We start from the raw sequence: 21174 nt of genomic DNA on the forward strand, positions 1-21174 counted from the left end.
GGTTTGTATGGGCATATATGTTTTACATGGATGTACATGTTATAATTATGTGTACAGTTTATATGCATAGGTATGTTTTATATGTATGTATTAGGTTTCTATGTGGACATGTATGTTTTGCATGGATGTATGTGTTATAATTATTTGTACGGTTTATATGCACAAATATGTTTTATGTGGATGTATGAGGTTTGTATGGACATATATGTTTTACATGGATGTACATGTTATAATTGTGTGTATGGTTTTTGTGCATATATATGGATGCATGTGGTTTGTATGGACATGTATGGGTTTTTTTTACATGGATGAACATGTTTTATAATTACGTGTGTGGTTTGCATATGTTCAATATGTTTAGTATGTGTGTTTTATGATAATGTGCATGGTTTATATGGACGTGTATTCATTTGGATGTGAGCAGTTTGTATGGACAATGCTGATTTTTTAACGAGACCCCAAGCGGGAGCCTGAACTCTGGTTTGGGTCACTGGAGGTGACACTGCTTGTCACCCACTCTGCTGCAGAGGTGACACTGGAAGGGATCAATGTTCAGGGGACGAGTCTCACTCCTAATTTTGGGCTCAGCTTCATCAGTGCTGCTGAGTCCCACAAGGCACCAYTGTGGCCTCGGGAGGCTTCGGGGACAGCTGAGCACGGGGGGACCCCGTCTCAATGGGGACAATCTCCCTCTCCCTGCAGTCACTCTCTTCATTTTTGCACAGGGGACAAGCTGTCCAAGAAGGATCCCAAGGAGGAGGGGATGGTGTTGATCCCCTCAGTTCCATGTGTATCCCAACGTGCTGAAGAACCCACGCAAGTCTTGGCATGAACAACCGCCCCGAGCTTCTGAGTAGGGAATGTGAGAGATGCTCACCTCTGGAGCTTTCTCCAGGACAGTTGCAGACTTTTTTTTTAATTGAAAAATTATTCAGAAATAACCCAAAAATTGCACCGTGTATTGAAGAGATGTGATTGGGTGCTGGCACCCTGCGAGGCTCCCAAAGTCTGTGTAAAGTGGGGGTTCCTGTTGAGGGGGAATGAGAGAGCAGAGGACGCGTCACAGAAGATCTCAAAAAGGAGGAAAGGTCCCTAAATCCTTTCCGCCGTCCCTCCCAGGGGCCCCGGGTGGTGCGGGCAGGGCCGAGCATCGCGCTGGTAAAAAGAAGCTTCCCCACGCAATTTCGTGAGGCCTTTGCAAATACAATCACCTGCACATTATCAGTGCCTCAAACCGAATATAGAGATGAAGTGCTAGTCTGCACCAGCCGGGAATCGAACCCGGGTCGCAAGAATGGGAATCTTGCATGATACCACTACACCACTGGTGCGSTGATGTCACCTCCCCCCGCGGGCCACCAAGGGCTCGGGCGTGGCCACCGAGTGGGCGAGTGGGTGTCACTGTCAGCTCCTCTATCGCCTCCCAGCCGCGGGGTCCCTCAGGGTGGGGGTCCCCTCCCTCCAGAAACTGAGCCCGAGCCGGGGCTGCTCGCAGCCCTTAATGCCATGCAGGAATGTCCCGATTCCCACAATGTTTAACCCCGGCCGGCGCGACAGCCGAGTCCTTCGGCTCAAGGATGCTGCGCCGGGATTGGGGGCACGCACAGCCCGCTGAGCGAAGGGTTCTGCGGGAGAGAGGGTCCGGACCCYGTGTCAGCCCTTCCTTTGCTCCTGCCTGAAGAAATGCTTCTGAAAAACAGAAATTTTACCAAAAAATTGGCAGTGAGTGGAAGAATTTGCCAAAAATGGGAGTGGCAAGTGAAATAGGAACCTCTTCTGTGAGGAAAGGCTTGGAGCAACCTGGTCTAATGGAAGCTGTCCCTGCCCTTGGCAGAGGGGTTGGAACAAGATGATCTTGAAGGTCCTTTTCAAACCCAAATATTCTGTGGTTCTACAGGTAAAAATTTTTAGGTCTCTACCAGACTCCCACGCTCAATAGGAGCAGTGGCACTGAGTGACATCCTGCCCCGGGCGCCCTGTGAAACGCAGTGACGCGTCCCCATCCGAACAGCATTCCCAGAGCCACCGCTCTCCCCCACACACAGGGAAGGACAGGCGGGAGCTGAGTTCGTGCGATCAGTCTGGGGGTGCTTCCTCCTGCAGAGCCTCTCGCAATCCCGTGGCGGTGTTTAGCCAACACCGGAGCCGTCATTCCCCACCCGCTGTTGCCCATAAACACCCCGAGTGCGTGGGTGCTCCCTGCCCTTCTCCCGGGCTGCTCTGGTGACACCAAGATGAGCAGGTTCAGGAGCAGCAGCAGGGCTGTCACAGGGCTGTGACGCCTCAGGTGCAGCCTTTTCTCGCACAGCCTGCACTGTGCCAGCACAGCACTCCCTGTTCCARGGGAACACAGGAACATCCTTCCAGGACTCTCCGTTTCCTCCCCCTCGGGTGCTGGAGGGCGGCTTTCCCCCACTCTTGAGCTCTGCRGGATTCCGACTCAATTCTACGATCCTGTGGAATTTGCTGAAGGGCTCCTGTGCCAGCAGACGCGCTCCCGAGGCTGCTGGGGCCATGCCAGGCTCAGGCAGCATCCAGCCCAGCTTTCCCAAAACAGGGACACGCAGCATCCCCATGCTGCTGGATCCATGGATGCTTTGAGCCAAACCCAGCTGCCCTGGGCTGGCTCAGCCACACAGATCCCCAGAGGTTGTGGCTCCCACCAGCACTGCTGCAAACAAGCCCCAGTGTTGTCCCTGTTGTGGTGACAAACCAGACCGAGAGCATCCGCGTGGTTTGGGACAAACATTCACGGGAATTTTGGGTGCCAGAGCTCAAACACAGCTGCGGCTGTGGGCACTGACCCAGCTGGCAGCGCTCAAAGCCACCACCCCAAGTGTCATCGCCAGGGTTTTGGCTCAGCTGAGCCCTCCTCCCTCTGCCCCCAAAGGTACTGGGAGCTGGTCCTTGTGCAGGAGACAGGGGACAGCACGGGCTGTCACCTCCATCACCTCTCTCCCAGCCTGGAGACACGAAGGCTGCCTGCTGCAGGAGACTCAGGATCTAATTTTAATTTCAGCAGAGCTTGGATAAGTACAGAAAAGACTTTGAGGACATTTCTGCCTCACGAAACCCACCAGCACCGAGCACATCTTTACCTGTCTAACCCTGATCCTGCTCCAAACAGCAGAGCCAATCCTTTCCCTTCCCAAGCACAGCATTCAGCCCGGATCCTGCCCAGCCCAGCTGGCTGGTGCCCACCCAAAGGGCTTGGGGAGGGASCCTTGTCCCATATTCTGTTCATTCAGGAGGTGAGTGAACCCCCTTTGTGTCTGGGGGCAATGACAGCATCCTGAGTGGCTGGGTGAGCACCAGGGATGCAACACGGCACAGGGACACTCAGGAGCTCGGGGACAGCCACCTTTCCTCCAGGCTGTGACCTGTGTGCCCCTCCGTGAGATGAGTCCATGCCAAGAGGCCATTCCCTCTGGGAAATCAGTTTTCAGGCTCAAAGAGACCGTCGTTGTCCTTGAGCAGAGCATCCGGCTCCTCCTGCAGCCCATAATAGAGGTCATCCTCCTCCCCAGCGCCTTTCCGAGGGGACCCGGGGCGCTCTGCCCCGGCCGGGGAGCTGCTCGGGGTGCGGCCGGAGCGGTCAGCAGTCCGGCTGTGTGGCGTGGGGCTGCCGGGCACGGAMCCCTCCAGCGATGGTGTGTCCATCTCCTCCAGCAGGGAGGCGAGCGGGGCATCGCCCGCGGCCGGCCGGGCGGGGCTGCGGGGACAGGGTTACAGCAGGCACGGCTGGGCAGGAGCTGCGGCTTCCCCCGGAGCTCTCCGGCAGCATCCCAGCGTCACCAGAGCCCCTGGTGGGTGCTGGAGCCCCCAGGAGGGCTCTACCCCATCCCTTTTTGGGGACACCTGCCTGCCCATGGGATGAAGCAGTGGCTGCCCTTGCATTTCCTGCATCCCGARGGGAAAGCAGTGCACCCATCCCAGCCACAGCTACATTTTTGGCAGGTGCCCAAGTCCTATGCCCCGAACCTGCACAGTTGGCCCCATCACCCTTTGGGACCTCCCAAACTTGGGTATCATATGTGGCGTCTGCTTTTGAGGGTCACATGCTGGACATCTCATTTCTATCAAARCCTGACCAGGAACTTTGGGKTTGTTCTTGTGAGRGATTCTGTTTATATGATAAAGTGARATAAAAGTAAAATACAAAAATKCAAACATCAAAATGCAAATTTCAGCCAAAGGCCACCTAAATTTCCTCCTGGGAAATCATTTGGTTCAGAGACTCCTTGTGGGTTGAGACACCATCCAGGGTCCAGAGGGCCAAGGGGGCTCAGTGAGAGAAGCAAAGACCCCTCTGCCCCTCTCCCTCTCCCTGCACTGGGGGTCTGCCCCCCCATTTTCACCCCACATCCCACCAGAGCCCTGCAGGCACTACATACCCGCTGCCTGCTGCTGTCTCCAGCCGAGGTGCCAGGTCATGGAGGGGGTCCCCAGCACCCCCCAGCTCCCGGTGGATCTCGGCTTTGGCCTGCACTGCTGACTGGGAGCAGCTGCGGGCTCTGGGCTGTGCCGAGGGTGGGAGTGGAGCTGAGCTGRCYGCCTGCCCCTGGATCTGCTCRTAGGATGGCAGGCTCTTCTCGTAGGTGCTGGTGRCCTCTTGGTTGGAGCAGGGGACAATCAGGCTGCAGGCAAAGGGTTAACGGGGTGCTGAGCAGGACCTGGAGCCCACAGAGCTGTAAGGTGCTCAGGCACAGGCACACAGGGCTCCATCACCTGAGGGAGCGGCTTTACAGGCCACCAAGGCCATATCACTGGCCACACCAGCAGCAGAGACAGGGGACATCTGCAGGAGCATCACTGGGTGCTCTGCATCCCCCAGCACCACCCCAGCTCAGCCCAACCTGATCCCTGCTCGGCCTTCTGGCTGCAATCGGTGCAGTTATCCCCAGTCCCAGACCCTGCCCTCAGGGCACACACGTGACCCCATTCTGGGACCCACCAGGTGTCCTTCTGCTGCAGCAGCATCATGGGTTTGTGGTCCAGGAACTGCTTGGCCTCGAGGTCCGCAGGGATGAACGTTATCTGGGGGGAGAAAAGAGGCAGGGCCCAGGGGCTGCACTGGGCATCACGGGGACCCTCATCCCTCCTTCATGGGACAGGGTCAGAGTGTCCCTTCAGCTGGGTTTGGGGTCTTTTCCCTCTGTATTTGGATGTCTTGCTCGGAATTTTTTTTTTTTTTTGAGGGAAATCAATAAGGGATGAATGAGTGCCTTTCATCCAGTGGAGTCACACAACCCCAAGCCCAGAGGGAGCCCCAAGGCCCACGTGGGAGGTCATTGGTCAGGGATGGCACCAGAGATGCCCCGTTCTTGAGCCTTAAGCTCAGCAGCAAAGCCACAGCTCCCTCCTCAGTGGGGCTTTGAGGGGAGCTGGTTTGTGCTTCACCCCAATCCCAGAGAAYACAGCTGCTTTCAGAGATCCCAGCTTACTCCCAGCTCTTCAGGTTGCTCCCCCCCATTTTGGAGGGCAGCCAGGTTGTTGACAGGCCATCCAGCAGTGCCCAGATCAGTCCTACAGACGCCCTTTCCTTGGAAAAATCCCTTTTCTGCCAGAGCGGTTTCCCAGGGCGGGGACGCGTGGCTGCCCTCCGTGCCCTCTGCCAAGGAGACTGGCAGGTGAGGGCTGGGGCTGCGACCCTCTGACCTCCGTGGCCACCAAAATCCCTTCTTGGAAGTCCTGGGAGCCTGCCAAGCCCCAGATCGCAAGGAAACGGCTGAATGGCAGAGAGGAACACAAGTTATTTCCTTGGGATTATTCCCTGCTGCCTGCCCGAAAGCAAAGCCCCAGGCTCAGGGGGTGAAGGAGAGCAGCCACATCCTGAAGGCACCAGCAGGACACAAATGTCCCCAAACCAATTCCCCCTCCCCCAGACTGCTGCAGCTGGCTCCCTCTGGGGAAACTGAGGCACAAACTGAGGCCATACACCCCAAAATCCAGCTGAGCCCCGCAAAGCGCTCTGCAGCGGGAAAGATCCTACCTTGGGATAGCACTGGCACATGCTCCAGGTGATGCCCACGGCCACGAGCAGCACGCCCAGGACGCAGAAGGTGATGTAGATGTGCGGCTTCTCCACGCTCATGATGAACATGCCCGTCATGACCAGGAAGAAGCCCAGCATGATGAAGCCGTAGCGGAAAGTTTTCTCCTCTGCCATGGGCTCCGGGAGGAGATCCGCGGTTCTCCTGCGGCTGCCGCCCKCCGAGCGCACCGGCAGGGGAGGGAGAGCGGTGCTTCCTCTCTCCGGACCCTGCCAGGAGCTGAGGATCGGCTGCACGTCGAGCTGGTCCTGCCCAGGGCTGAGCCAGCCAGTTTTTAATGGGTTTGTAATGAATGCAAACACTGCCCCGCCGTTCACACTCCAGTGGAGCCGCCCGCACGTGTCCGGGTAACCTTCCCTGCGGGCACACGCAGCCCGACCCCACAGCTGGGGAAGGGACAGAGACAGAGGGGACACGGCTGCGGGGATGGGGACCCGGAAACCAGCTGCTCCTGTGGGGATTTTCCCTGCCCCGGGCACTGGAGCTGGACTTGGGCATGAATCGGAGCTGGCAGAGCCCCAGATAAGGGGGATGGCAGGGCCCAGCGTGTTCTCAAGGGCTGCAGGGCTGCAATGGGATAAGAGGGAGTGCTCTGGGTCTTTTTGGAGGCCACTGKGTTTGGAACAGAGCCTGCCTAGTGCTGGCTGAGTGTTAAGGCTGCTTCATTGGGCAGCAGGTGGGATGTGAAGGGGGGACTAAAGCCAGGAAAGGATGGAGCAGGGTGGATACATCCAGGAGCAGTGAGGACAGAGTATCCCTGTGCCCTGTGTTCACTTCACTTGGAGCTGGGGTGTTAAAAGGTGTCTCCTTCCCACCACACATCTGACAGCCAGACAGCGTTTGTTTAATTCCCTCGATTTATTCCCTCATTTTATTCCCTTGATACACCTGGCTTATGAGAAATAATTACATTATAAACAATATGTTAGACGTGGCTGTGGCTCTTCAGGCAGCCCATTGTGTCAGTGGGATGGAGAGAAGTATTTGAATTGGCAGCAGACCCTGCCACAGCTCTGRGCAAGGCTGCACACCCATCCGTGGAGGGCAGGGAGGGAGGGGCTGCACCGCTCGGGATGGCTTTTGTGGGAAACTGCCCGAAATGCCGAGCGCACTTGGCTGCTGTGCCCACACACACGAGCCACTGAGCATCTCCACACGGAAGGAAATGAGGCGTGGGAAGTGCAGGGCAGCAAGGTGGAAGGGATGGGAATGGGGCTGGAAGGGATGGGGATAGGGCTGGGGATGGAAGAGATGGGGATGGGGATGGAAGAGATGGGTGTGGGGCTGGAAGAGATGGGAATGGGGCTGGAAAGGATGGGGATGGGGATGGGGATGGGGATGGGGATGGGGATGGAAAGGGTGGGGCTGGAAGGGATGCAAATGGGGCTGGAAGGGATGCAAATGGGGATGGAAGGGATGCAAATGGGGATGGAAGGGATGAAAATGGGGATGGAAGGGATGAAAATGGGGCTGGAAGGGATGGGGATGGGACTGGAAGGGATGGGGATGGGGCTGGAAGGGATGGGAATGGATATGGGGCTAGAAGGGATGGGGATGGGGCTGGAAGGGTCACTGCAAAGGCTGAGGAGCGGACGGGGCATCGCGGAGCCGGCATTTCTCTGGTCGCATCCCTCGGCCTTTACTGCAGCTTTTCTCACTGAGTGCGCAGCCCTGGCCTGGGGGTCGGAGCAGGGAATGCAAAGCCTCTGAACTCAGCAGTGGTTTTATTAAAAATAAGAAAGCTTTCCAACATGCCGGTTACCCCCGACGCTCTGAGCGCAATCACCTGCGGGACCCACGATCCCAACAGCGCCAGACCCACGGCTCGGAAAGCCGGCAAAGCCAGGCTGACCCTTCCCGCTGCTCCTCGCCCACCCCCGCACTGGAACAGGCTCAGTTTAAAGCCGAGGGAGCGGGCAGGCACGCACAGAGTCCCGGGATGCCCAGCTCACACCCCTCGCACGCTGATGTTCTCGTAGCTCGGGGGAGGCGTCGCCTGCGGCTCCTCGGGGTGCGGCGAGTCCAGCCAGGACGGGCTGGGGCGGAACAAAGCGCTGTCGGAGGAGCTGCGCCGCCGGCCGCCCTGCCAGCTCTCGTCCTCCTCCAGGTAGCGGTACAGGGGCGGCGTCAGCTCCTCCTTCCTCCCGGGAGGATGCACGTAGGCCGGGGCGCCGTGGGCGGGTCTGCAGGTCAGCGCTTCTTCGTAGGTGGGGATGGCGCTGGCRTCCCAGCTGCTGMCAGGGAGCGGGAAGAAACCCAGAATTGCACACGGTCAGCATTCCAGAACCCACTGGAGGATCCCAACGCCCAATTGGAGCATCCCAGTGTCCAACTGGAGCATCCCAGCACCCACTGGAGCATCCCAGAACACACTGGAGGATCCCAGCGCCCAACTGGAGCATCCTAGTGTCCAACTGGAGCATCCCAGCACCCTCTGGAGCATCCCAGAACACACTGGAGCATCCCAGAACCCTCTGGAGCATCCCAGCACCCACTGGAGCATCCCAGCACTCAACTGGAGCATCCCAGCACCCATCAACAAGAACATTCCAGTGCCCCATCAACAGGAACATCCCCACACCCCATCAACCCCATTGTCTGGAGCATCCCTGAGCATGGTTAGCACACGTGCCAGGGATGGCATGTGGGCAGGTTTTGCACATTCAGGGTCAAGAGGTGACCATATCAGGTCAGGGTGGGTGGGAAGCCACCCATGAGGTCTTACAAGAGGGTCCCACAGGCAGAAGAGCATCCTCATCATGCCCAACCCCTAATTCACTCCCCGAAAAACAGAGACTGCCAACAGCTGAGGGGGCAGTTTGGCTCAAGGACTCAGGCCATCACCAGGCACCCCGGGTCACTGTGGTCACACCCCGCTCTCAAGCCAGCCAGAGCCCTCCCTGCACTGGCCAAGCCTGGTGCCACTTCCAGCAGTGCTTTGCTCAACAAACGAGGCTTGTGGACAGGGAAAACCTCCAGAAAAAACCTTTGCCTTGTGCATGGCACCCCATGGAATGGTGCAGTCCCAAATCAACTCCTCATTGCAGCTGAAACCCAGCCCAGTGTGCTGGGGAGGCTGCAGGCATTGGAGGGCACAGCTGGTCCAAAGGAAAAGCTCCACAGGGATGTCTCAATCCTGAATTTGGCAGATCTCTGTCCCAGACAGCTCAGGGCCTCTGTGMCAGGGATTGTGCCAAACAGCCTCAGCTTGCACAGGAATGCTGCCCTGGAAATGCGGASAGGGGGATTTATCCCAGCACRGGATGCTTTGCTGAGGCTGGAGGAGCTGCTGCAGCACCAGCAGTGCCAGGGTGCTGATCCCACCCAGCACGGGATTTGGGAGCTCAGGGAAGGGGACATTCCCCACGGGGGCACAGCAAAATCCCTTCCTGGGACAAGGAACCTCCCCCTGGAGAGCCAGACTGGCTCACGAGCTCGCAGAAATCCAGATGGGCACCGAAATCCCTGGAGAACCAGGAATGTGCCTCCCCTCTGAGTTTTTATGGTTTGTTGTTAAGAGTTTCTTTTAGTGCTGCTTTTCCCCAGAGCCCGATTTATGCCTGAGCCAAGATCTTTGCTGTGACCCCATAAAGAAGCACTGGGAAGGGCTGGCTGGCTCTGCTTCCACAGCAGCCTCTGTGAAAAAAAAAAAAAAAATCCATCTCGATCAAAAAGCTTTTAAATCAAGAAGTGGAAATAAATCTCAGGCTCATGGTGGAAGACTGTGGGGACCCAAAAAGCAGCAGTGCTGTTCAGAGCGGGGCAAGGAATCTTTCTATACCTCAAAATGGGCTTTGTAAAGGACCCTCTGCCTACATTGCTGTCTTGATGCCGTTCCAAAAATTATTTTCCGTATTTTTTTCATCTAACTCTCATTTAACAAAGAATTTGCTTCCATTTCAAACGTTACAAACACCCTTATCCTTACAGATCACTACAGGCCTGGGAGACCAGGGCAGGATTCAACAGCTGGAGCTCTGGGTGACCCTTCCCCACCCCCACATTCCAACCTCCTGCCAGAAAACCAATGTTTTCTTCTGCTTGGTGGCTCTGCTGAGGAGATGTCTCCATCGGCACGTGATGGCCCTGCAGGGCAAGGAGAGCTGGACGCAGTGTGGGCACAGAGAGGGCGGGCAGGGGTTGACATTAATGAGCAGAAACATCTGCCTGGTGAGCGGGAGGGGAGCACAGAGCACGATCTGAGTGCTGAGGATGCTGTGAGTTTGCAGCCAGCAAGGTTGGGAGCAGGCTGAGACTCAGAGACAACCAAACCCCCCCTCCACCCACCCAAACAGCACAGGGACGCGGCTCCCACCTGCAATTCCACTTCTCCGGAGGCTCCGCCGTGAAGTACTGCAGATCCCTGGGGAAATGGTACTGGTAGCGCCGGGACACCACCCTGGCGTTGGCTTTGACCGACCAGAGCAGCCCGAAGATGAGGAGGATGCCGCCGATACCGCAGCAGAAGAAGCTGACGGAGCGGAGCAGGGCGCTGGAGGAGGAGGAGGAGGAGCTGGGCACAGCCTCGGCTTCCCGGGGAGGAAGGAGGCGAGCACTGCCCGAGCCCACCTCGCCATCGCTCCACCAGGCAAAACACAGCGTCCCCGTCACCAGCAGCACGGCGCCCGTGATGGTCATGCCGTAGCGGAAAGASGAGGCTGCCATCCTTCTCAAGGGGGTTTCAGGAGGGGAGAAGAGTGAGACAAGGCATGAGAGAGCCCAGGTGCTGCAAGACAAGAAGTGGGGATGGGTTTGAGAGGGAGAAGGTTGTGGAAGAACCGTCAGAGGAGGAGATGGCCTCGCTGCGGGTTGCAGCCTCTTCAGCCGTCATTATTGACCACCAGAAAGGGCATTTCCACCATCTCAGATGGGAAACACTCAGGAAGARCAAAGTCAGCACCAGGTTGGACCCATAAACTTCCCAACAATCTGCAAAAACATCCTAATTTTCAGTGAACAGCACAGCACTCCCACAAAGGCAGGGTGGACAAGCTCCAGGCACTTTCATAGCTCTTCTCTTTGGGTTTTATTCCAGCCTTCCTCCCAATCTTGGAGGAATGCCAGCTGGGTTTCCTGGGTTGTCACAGCATGGCTTATGGAAGAGGTCAGAGAGAGGGACATAAATTCAAAATGTCATCACTTTGAATTACCAGTGTGACTGTTTTCTCCTCCAGAACTGATGACATTGGAAAAATCTGCTYAATCTTCATCCACATGAGGTTTGGCACACAAAACCTTCCTCCCCTGGATCAGCTCCAGCGCAAACCYTCTCAAGTTCCTGTCAAGATCGATCCCGCAGGTGCTATCAGCACCTTCACCCTCCCTATCAGGGTGGTTTAGAGTTGGTTTGACAACCAAACACGTGAGGTAGTGCCACATGTTTCTGCTGGGTGGCTCTTCTCAGCTAAATGTCACAAGCAGAGAGCAAACATGCTCCAGTTTCCCTGGTGCTGGAAATCTTGGGGAGGGGGAGCTGCTTTCTGACCTCAGTCCCCACCGCTTTCTCCAGCAAACAGCAAGCATCTTCTCCCTCAGCTTGTGCATCCCATCTCCCAAAAAAATCAACTAATAAGGGGGCAGAGATGTCTCACAACATCCCCCCTAGCCCTGCTCACTGCCCAGCAAGAAGATGCAGGTTCAGTTCCCACTTCTCAATGGACAAAAAGCTTAAAACCATGTGGGAATTAAGCACCAGCACCCCCAGGCAGACTCAGTCCTGGGTGATTGCTGTGAGGGTTATTTGTGGTGCCACTGCCAGTGGAGAGCCTGCACATGGGGGATGGCCAGGACAGAGGAGAAGCTCAAGCTGAGGTGGGTGGACAGAAGGATGACCCACACTCAGCTGTGACCCCTGCCTTCAGCACTCTGTCAGCAATCTCAGTAACCAGAAAATAATGTGGTGGCTTTGGTCTCTGTCCCTCCAGGCAGGGCTCATCTCCTGCAGAGGGGTCTTAAATTGTACCCTGAGATCTGGAAGTGCTGAGCCAGAGCTAGGCAGGGAGCAGAAGTCCAGCATGGACCTGGTGTCATCAAGGTCAGACAGAATTATGTTATTTCAAACCATTTTTTTATCAGATGGGCCCACTAAATGGAAAGCCAAATTACCCTGTAATGAAAGAAACACGATCTGATCTAATCGACATTTAATGAAGGAAACTGATGAGAAGTGGGATTTAGGAAAACTGCAGGACTGGGAGCCCCAACAGCTCACTCCAGCAAGGTCACAAGCCCGAATTCCTGCCCAGGCTGGCAGTGGTCAGTGGTCACCAGCTGTGGTCACCAGCTGGGACAGAGATCGTGTTCCCAGGCTTAGAGAAGGYAGAGCTTCTCTCCGTTATGGGGGCAGGTTTGGATGGTCCCTTCTCAATGGAATGGCAGAGGCTTGGCTGAGCTGAGGTGGAGAAGGGACTGTTAGGGATGGTATTTGATGTTATCAGGGATCAGCATCTCCCAAAACCATCACAGGACACGACAGGAGAGCTGGACTCAGGCTGCCTTGCAGCAGGAGATTCTCAGGAGAGCACAAGGACCCCACTGATGTGTGAATGCAGCTTCTTTGGAGAACAGCACAATTTCACCAAAAAAAAAAATCAACCAATATTGTTTAGAGAAGAAAACATCACCCCAAAAAACCCTACAGCAAAGCTTTCAGTCCAACAGCATGGAAATGTCAGGTCACTCCAAACTGAAAGCCTGGACTGAACCAGCACCARGAGCTGAAATGTTCAGCTCCTGCAGCCAGCACTCTCCTCATTCTGGGGTCAGACTGGTGRGGTTTGGGAGATGCTCTGAATTCCCTGACGGGATTTAGGAGACGCTGTGATTCCGCTGCCTGGGCAGGGGGAATTTTGCAGGCTCCAGCACTGCGCACATCTGGGAGCGCTGGCAATGAGGGGGAGGCAGAGAGAGAAGGTGGAGAAGCCTCTGGGAGGTGACGGATTGACAGCTCGAGAGAATAAACTCTTCTCTCTCGACAAAAGCAGCGCAGCGCAGGGAGCGCGGCTGAGAGCTCCCCCAGGTCCCCGCACGTGTTCCCGCAGCGCCTGTGCGGGGGCAGCTCCGCCGCGCTGGGTGGCACTGCCACCGCTGGGTGACATTGCCACCGCTGGGTGACATTGCCACCSCGCCGTCCCCTTGCCAAGCCCGCTCTCGGGCTGCCGCAGCCCTCCGGAGCCTCTCTAAAAGACCCGCGGTGTTTTCTCAGCGCACCAAGCGCTGGAGGAAGAGTCTGAAGGAGCGAGGTGCGAGGCTGGGGCAGGACCCGCTGCTCCCGAAGCTTCTCCCGACTCCACTCCCCGGGCACTCAGCACAGCAGATCTCCCTCCCAATGAGCATTTCCAGCACAACTTTTCACGGAGGGGCTGCCCGTCTGACCACGGCAATTGCGGGCTCCCAAACACCCTTCTCCACGCTCCCGGAGCCACCCTGACATTTTGTTCTTCCCCGTCTCCTCCTTTGACCGGCTCTGACATAGTTTTCCAGGGAATAGATCTGCACGTTTCATGTACAAACAGATAAGAATGTTGATAGTTTACATAGTTCCAGTGAAATGCTGAGAATAGCTGCCCCCATATAAAGTTATGCAGATGGTGATTCATAGGGTCTACTAAGCATTACTCAGAAAAACGCTCTTTTCAAGCAACACGAGAAAAGAAAAGAGTTTTGAACCTCTCCCACCGCCATCAAGCAGAAATCCACCTCCACACCCGTCCCTCCACGGCACTTACAGACCGTCCTTCCRTGCGGGGCTGGAGACCTTTAACCACAGAAGAAGAACTCCGTGGAGAGATGCACCAAAGCGTGAGCATGTCTTTAGGGAGATCCCTTCCTGCCTTTATCCGAATTTGCTATTTTGTTGTGTTACTTATCAGCGCGGGTTTGGTCCCCATTCAAAGCAGAGTTAATTGTGATGCTTTGGAAGCGCATCCCAGAACTCCGGGGCGCTCAGCCTCCCGTTCGGACAGAGGARGGCACGTGTCTGCCCCAGCCAGGTTTGGGGCGATGCCGGAGCCCCAGGTCCCCTCTAGGGAGGTGGCAGTCCCCGGTGGGGGTCATTCCCGCTGCGCAGCCCCCATCCCGCCCGGCACAGCACCCAGCCGGGGGATGCCCGTGTCCCCCCGCCGCCCCGGCCCCGCCGCGTACTCACCGCCGCCGGCAGCCCCGTTCCGGCCGAGCGGCGGCTCCGCCGAGCCCGCGGGGCGGGCGGGGCCGGGGGCGGGCGGGGGGCGGCTCGGGGCGGGCAGGGACCGGCGCTCCCTCCCGGCACGGCACGGCACGGCACGGCACAGCCCGGCGGGCGGGCGGCTCCCGGCTCCCGTTCCGTCCCGTCGGGGCGCGGCGCTCCCGGCGGTTCGGGATGCAGAGCCCGTGATGTTCCCCTGCGGCTGGGACAGCCCTGCTCTGGGGACAGCGCTGCTGTCCTTTGTGTGGCACACCAGGATCTCTGCCCAGSCTCGCTTGGTGCTCCTCACCTCTCTGTCAGAGGCTGATATTGTCCTTTTCCCTCGTTTGTGGACTCCTAGGGAGGTTTGGGTTTGGAGGGACCTCTTAAAGGCCACATAATCCAACCCCCCCTGCAGCCAGCAAGGACATCTTTGACGAGATCAGGCTGCTCAGAGCCCCATCAAACATGGCCTTGAATGTTTCCGGAAATGGGGCATCCACCACCTCTCTGGGTAACCCGTGCCAGTGTTTCATCAACCCCATTGTAAAAAAAAAAAACCAAAAAACTTCTTCATAGCTAATCTAAGTCAACCCTCCTTTATTTTAAAACCATTACCCTGCAGCACTCAGGATAGCTGGGTATTAAACAGGCTGAAGGTGCTCTGATCTGAGTTTCAGAATGGTCAGCACGGCATCATGTGGATTCAGGCACAATGCCTCACCAGAGAGCTGGAGAAATATTTGATCGAGAGCTGCTGTACCGTGCTGTGCTGTGCATCTCAGAGATACACAGACCCATCACGCTGCTCTTGGGCTACAGCTGAGCATCCCTGGCAGGCAGAACCATTTCTGTGCAYACCCTGAGCTGCTGCTCCTGCACTGCTTGGAGCTCCTCACCTCAAAACCAGCTCAGGCTTTACCTGCACAGGCTACAGGGGCTGATGCAAAGCCCCGCTGTGGAATTCATATCTGAATTAGAAGCCACTCAGCCCAGCTGAGTATGTGTGGGTGTACAGCAGGCACTGTGGAGTTTCACAAATGGCAAACTGAGGCACACAGAGGGTTGGCTCACACAGGCCTGGCCCTGCAGCAGGTCGGGTCTCCATCACAGAGGAGCACGGGGCAGAAGTCCCCAAGGCCACCACCCAACGATGTGGGCACTGTGAATCACCTGTTACCTCTGTTGAAGGACAGTGAGGCACCTTCTGTTCATTACCTGCTCAGATATTGTATTTAACTGAAATTTGATTGTCAAACAGAATCTGAAGCTCTTCAAGGTGGTGTTAGTGCATGACTCCATGCTATTCCCAGCACAGGCCTGCAGAGTGAGATGGCTTTGGGGCAACACACTGCTCCTCCAGCCCCACAACCTTCCCCAGAGGTCTGGCCTACAGGCAGCCACAAACCCATGACAAATATTCCACCAAAAGACAGAGGCTGGAAGTGCTGAGTGGTACCAGCACCTCTGTCTGCTTAGCAGCACCTTGGCCAAACTGCATTTTCCCTCTTGAAGAACTTTCCTGCTGGTGGACAAGGCACAGGGAAAGGGCTTCTCCAGAATAAAGACAAAATTTCTGTGCAAAGTATGTAAAACATCCCATGTACRRTGAAACTGCAGTGGAGAAAACAAGGGGATATAAAAGACAGTTACAGCCCCTGCAAGAACAAGAACAAAGGAAGAGCGGGGAAAGAGATTGTTCCAGTAATTGCCTCCCCCAGGTAAGGATGCTGAGCCTGAGCAATGCTGCTGGCACAAAAAAAGGGCTGCTTTTTGATTCACTGTTCACCTAATTTTGCTGCTGCAGCAAATCACATGTAAAATAATGCATTTGACTGCATAATCAAGGTAAATAAGTCAGCTTTTCCAATAGGGGTGTGTGTGTGTGTGTGCATGCACTCTTTGCCCTGTCACGACAGAATGGGTGATACCAAGAGCACCAAACCAAGAATGGATTTGGGTGCACCAAGTCCAGAGAAGGAGAGCCAAGGCTTCCTGCTGGAATCCTTACACATGGGACCTGGGCCAGGTCATTGTTGTCCATCAGTGATTTGGCACACAGGCCACTCACCCCATGCCCGGCTGCCCACAGCAAGCACCTCTGGTCATGCTCTCCGTGACAGAGCCACTAAAGAGCCACTGATGTGGCTTTAGGGGTCACATCTCTGCAGGCATGAGGTGTCCATGTCATCCAGATCCATCGAGAAGCCATTCCCAGGGGCTGGCACATCTCAGGTTTCCCTTTGCATGGGCACATCAGGAGTGGCTGATAAGGGGCTGCAGCACGCAGCCAKGAGGATGTGCAGATGGGAAAGAGTTCCTGCATCCAACACGTGTAAAGCAAACAGCTCCTGCTGTTTATCTTTGCCTTAATTTGCATCTTCTTAAAATGCCTGATTAGTTGTGCTAGTTGATATACTGGCTCCGGCACTCCTGATTAATCCAGTCAGCAAACCCGGGAGTTGAAAATATTTATCCTACATCTTCAGGTGATGCAACATTCACCAGCGTCCTTCAGCTTGTTTGGGGTTGAACCTGCAGCTGGACTCGGATCTGTCTGTGGTGCTGCTGCTGCACAGGCAGCTGGGGCTTTGGGATCACTCCTTTGTGCTCTCCAGCAGGAAAGACCAAGCCTTTGGATGTGAARGGGGATCTTCTCCCTGACCACAAARYATRTGTGTTTTTTTCTGTTYACCTACAAGTATTCCTACAGACAGCTGTGTTTTTGCCCTGATACTTTACTGACTGCAGAAACCCTTTCTGTACAATATGTACTTTGTAAAGTATCTTATTATTTAGTTCCCATGGCTTTTGCTGAGTTTGAATTATAACAGAAGAGCAAGGTGTGCATAAAGTTGTTTAATATCCATTTCTGAAGTGGTTTCTGCACGAGCTATGTCCATCATCTAGCAAGGCACTGGACCCAAAACCTCTGAGTGTTTCAAAGCTTAAATATTTGCTTATTCAACTGTAATGATGTCCCAGCAGCCTGTAAAGCTGCACCACACTGGGGAACACAACTGTGGTGKAAAGTCTTGGGAAGGGACTTGGAAAGCACTGATAGCATCATCCACAGAGGGCTTTATGGACAAGCAATGCTCTCAAATTCCTTCAGMTCTTCATTTGGGTTTTGTATTCGTACAGGAGCACCTGAGTGAGGTGCCAACTCCTATTGAGACTGTTGTGTGGGTAAATGGGTATGATAAAACTTCGGGGTTTGGGTAAGGGAAATCTCTGTGTTGCAGATGAGGACAGAAAGAACTTCCTAGGAGCTTTCTAACAAAATCTGCAAAGGATTTGAAATTCACCTAACAAGGGATGGAGGAAGCAAAGAGTTAAATCCTTWTGCTTCAGCTCAGTTTTTAGTCAGACAAAACTTTTCCTGAGCTCCTGGAGATTTTTGCCTTAGGGAAGCCCCATGTCTGAGCTTCTTTCTCCATGAAGAGCCACCACAGTTGTGTTACACGTGGGTAACCCACCACACAGCGTGTTTAACATGCCACAGCTGCTGCAGCTCTGCTGGAGTGTGAGCTGCAGTGAGGAAACATCCATTTCCAGCCCTGTGGGCTCCTCAGTCAAGCTGGATGCCAGTCACAAGTGCATCTATCACACCCGAGCAAAGAGAGCTTTGGAAGACCTGCCCTGGCTGCTGAAACACGGCAGCAGTTTGCTTCATTCCACACGTCCAATATCTGAGCTTGAAGCTCCTGTGTATCTTTGATTCCAAATGCTGATGTTGCAAGAAGTAGCAGGCACTTTGATTAAACACAGAACTGGATAAATTTGCTTCCCAGTGAGCTCAACATTAGATGTGAGTTGAACTACATCTATGCTGACATCCCCAAGCTTATCCATGCCCCTGCTGYATGCAGCTGTTACAGAGCTCTCCAGGGAGCAGGGAATGGGCTGGGCTTTGTTTATTTTTCAGCACAAAAATGCGAAAGAGAAGCTCAAAGCTGCAATAATTACAATTTTTAGAAAAAAGGGTGGAGCAGCCAGCCAACCCTTCTGGCTACTACCATGTGTGGAGCCACAAAGAAGCCCTGGGTGTCCAACACAGGTTGTTCCACAGCTGGTTTCCTTTCCAAAGCCCCTGAATTATCCCACTGCCTGCCCTGGCATCACGCTGCCCACAAACATTTGTTCACATCAATGTGCTGTGCTGGGAGATGCCTGGGGGATATCATGCTGCCAGCAAACCTTGCAAACATCTCACTGGAAGCCTGACAGCCTGGGGAGAGACACGAGGAATGGCTGAGAGAAGGAGTGTTGTCAATGAGTGCTTCAAGGTTTCTTAAAGAATCACCAGCAAAGGTATCAGCAAAAACAGATTTAATATAAAAGAGACAGCACAACAAAGCTCGTCARCGAGGTTCACTCTATTACTTACTAGATGGTTAATGCACACAAGAGAAAAGGCAAACAAAAAACCCAGTGTCAATCAATCCAAACCAAAATAAACCCAAAATTATCTATGTGAAGGCTGGGCAGGGGTGGGGGAAACAAAAGGATAAGAGRAGGTAAGGATAAAAATGAGTACATCCTAAAGGCACAACAGTACTTCAATAAACAGCATCTAAACTCCACAGCACTTAACCATAACAGATTTAACTTATCAGTTAAACAACACAGCAAAGGATTCATATAGAATTTACTACACCACAACAGGAACTTACAGGCCAAACTTACTTACAAACCTGAAGTACTAAAGAACCAGAAGAGCAGCACTCCTGGTATATTTGAGGCAGAAYATGCACACTCGCATGCACACAGGCATAAAGAGTCTGTACCAAGTATTGTAAGAAATTCCCCTTGAATTCAGTTAAATACTCACCCAGGGTGCCTTTGCTGCCCTGCTGTGCCCAAAGCCTGGCTGCTCTCTTCAAAGCTCATCTGCAATGTTGGCTCCTGACCCAGGGAGAGCTCTGTGATTTCTGCCTGCACCCCTTGCCTTGCTTTAACCCAGAACATTTACGTCTTCTTACACAGGTTTCTAGGTAACTGGAGACAATTTTGAAACTCTGCAAGAAATGACAGGAGTTGAGTTTGGGAAATAACGGGCTGCAACTTCTCTGCAATGGCATTAAAAGAGTCAGAGCCAGGCTGTCAGAGGATATCAACACTCATCTCCAGTGCCACGGCTTCCTCAGTGGGGAATTTGGCTCAACCTCTGGTTAGATCTATGAGGCTCTGAGGAGACCCCACTGCTGATGTTCTCCTAATTTCTGCCTGAAAGAAACAGCAGCAGCAGATTTCTCCTGTGGAGGTGTAGGAGCAGGTTGCTCCCATCTCTTCCCTCGATCTCTCAGAGGAAAACAGACTCTGTGCTGACTTGGAAGAAAGAGGAGGATGTGACTGTGAGTAACAGGCATTTACAGAGATGCTTGTGAAGAAACAGCTGGAAGATATTGCCTGCCCTAGTTACCTTCAGATGAAAAGAAAGGTCTCCATCCACCTTTTCWGATGACACATCAGCACCTCAGACTGTGACAGGACCTCACAGAAAGCGCCCATAAATGAMATCCCTGAGACACAGAACTGACAGGCTGATGGAGAATGTAGGCTTCCCTGCTCAACCTGCCTGGGGAGCCACCAAGCATCCAGAGAGTTAATCTTTCTCCCCAAAATCTATCTTGTCCTTTCCTTTGGCTAGTCATCTTATTTAGAAAAGGTGTAGTTTTGTTTCCCTGACACTTCTCCTGTGCCAGAGAAGTGCCAGCTCTTGTTGGCAGGCACTGCCTCGCAGAGGGATGAAATTCTCCTGCCCTGTGATTCACTCTGCCAGTTCCAGCATGAGGGAGAATTCATCCCAGCCCTATAATCTGCATTAGTCTCGATGTAAGCGGACACCTCAGTGCAATAAAAGTTCAGAGCTTATTACAGGCTTTGGGCTGATACCAGAGATAATGGTAATTAACYGCTCTGGGATGACAGTGGTTTATTGCTGGCTGATCTCTCAATGCTTTCCTTAAGCATTCTGTAAAAAAAAAAAAAAATGGGCTTTGCCAAGGATGGAGAGGCCAGGAGGAGACAGAGAGCAGTTGTGTGAGTCTCTGGCCCAGCACATGAGGCTTGGAGGGGCACCTGGAGTTTAACATGAGCTGGGGGCAGGATCAGTGCATTTATCCACTCTCAGGTTTATTTGTGAGTTACAGGGTTTCTGTGGGTGGGTATTTAAAGGCCACTGTACCCCATGGACACAGTGCTGCAGCAATCATATTCTGATGCTTACTGGACGTACAAAAAAATTGGGGTTTGGCCGTGTCAGGARGTACAGAAATTGCCATCTCATTTTRCTAGGTATGGCTCCAACCAATCYGCCAAACCGGATTCTACAGAAAWTTCCTGCATTAAAGGAAATKGAGCAATCACAGCCTCATCACCTTCCGTGCAGACACCTTTTCCAGCYGCTGATTTGCAGAGCTGAGGACCAGTCAATTTAACCAGTCCTCGGTCTGAAAATCGCTCTGTCCTTCCACGAGGTGATCCACCCGTGGGAACACATCTTGTCATTCTCCACAAAAAGGGGCAGAAACCTCTTCTCAAAGCCTCCAGCTTCCTTCTGCTCAGCTCCATACACGTGGGAGTCGCTTCCAAGGCACATCTGCTGTTGAAAGGAGCCGAGCAACTTGGAGGGAACAAACACTGGCAATCAGCTTTCGACCTGATTTTGTACTGAGTTTTCTGGTGGAAAAAAAGGACATTTGTAGTCTATCAGCACAGCACTGAACCACGTTAAATACGCCTCCATTTATCTTCAATAAGGCCAATACAGTTCCTTATTAGTGGAACAATGGTGTATTTTTGTCACCCTTAATTATTAACTTATCTGGCTCTGCGATTTCTTCGTTTATTAAAAGGATATTCTAGGTGACTTTAACAACTACACAACTCTTACATAACCAACATCTTAAACTCTTTTTTTCCAGCCATTCTTTTCCTTTTTTTTTTTTTTTTTTT

The 21174-nt window shown here is 53.8% G+C and overlaps 2 protein-coding genes and 1 non-coding gene across 6 annotated transcripts; all 3 read right to left on the reverse strand.

Annotated features, from left to right (window-relative positions):
• Positions 1 to 1260: 1260 nt before the first annotated feature.
• TRNAG-CCC (transfer RNA glycine (anticodon CCC)) lies at positions 1261 to 1331 on the reverse strand. Its single transcript has one exon. It is a non-coding gene; the product is annotated as a tRNA-Gly (tRNA).
• A 1985-nt stretch (positions 1332 to 3316) lies between these two features.
• BSND (barttin CLCNK type accessory subunit beta) lies at positions 3317 to 6169 on the reverse strand. Its single transcript, XM_057366967.1, has 4 exons — positions 5993 to 6169; positions 4955 to 5037; positions 4395 to 4637; positions 3317 to 3712 (listed from the first exon to the last, which is right to left on the reverse strand). Exons 1-4 carry the CDS (start codon positions 6167 to 6169, stop codon positions 3436 to 3438), a joined length of 780 nt encoding a protein of 259 aa, XP_057222950.1. The 3' UTR covers positions 3317 to 3435.
• Positions 6170 to 7677: 1508 nt separating this feature from the next.
• TMEM61 (transmembrane protein 61) lies at positions 7678 to 19545 on the reverse strand. Of its 4 annotated transcripts, none has more exons than XM_057366982.1 (3): positions 19049 to 19545; positions 10369 to 10779; positions 7678 to 8287 (listed from the first exon to the last, which is right to left on the reverse strand). In XM_057366982.1, the coding sequence occupies exons 1-3, from the start codon at positions 19183 to 19185 to the stop codon at positions 8002 to 8004; spliced, it is 834 nt and encodes a 277-aa protein (XP_057222965.1). In that variant the 5' UTR covers positions 19186 to 19545; the 3' UTR covers positions 7678 to 8001. The 4 variants fall into 4 exon arrangements, with proteins under 4 accessions (XP_057222965.1, XP_057222966.1, XP_057222968.1 ...); XM_057366983.1 differs by having other exon boundaries at positions 7679 to 8284; positions 19049 to 19541; XM_057366985.1 differs by lacking the exon at positions 19049 to 19545 and adding an exon at positions 14200 to 14252 and having other exon boundaries at positions 7681 to 8287.
• Positions 19546 to 21174: the final 1629 nt, after the last annotated feature.

This window comes from Malurus melanocephalus, unplaced genomic scaffold (assembly GCF_030028575.1).
Source record: "Malurus melanocephalus ecotype Western Australia unplaced genomic scaffold, MMel_1.1 scaffold_74, whole genome shotgun sequence".
NCBI lineage: Eukaryota > Metazoa > Chordata > Aves > Passeriformes > Maluridae > Malurus > Malurus melanocephalus.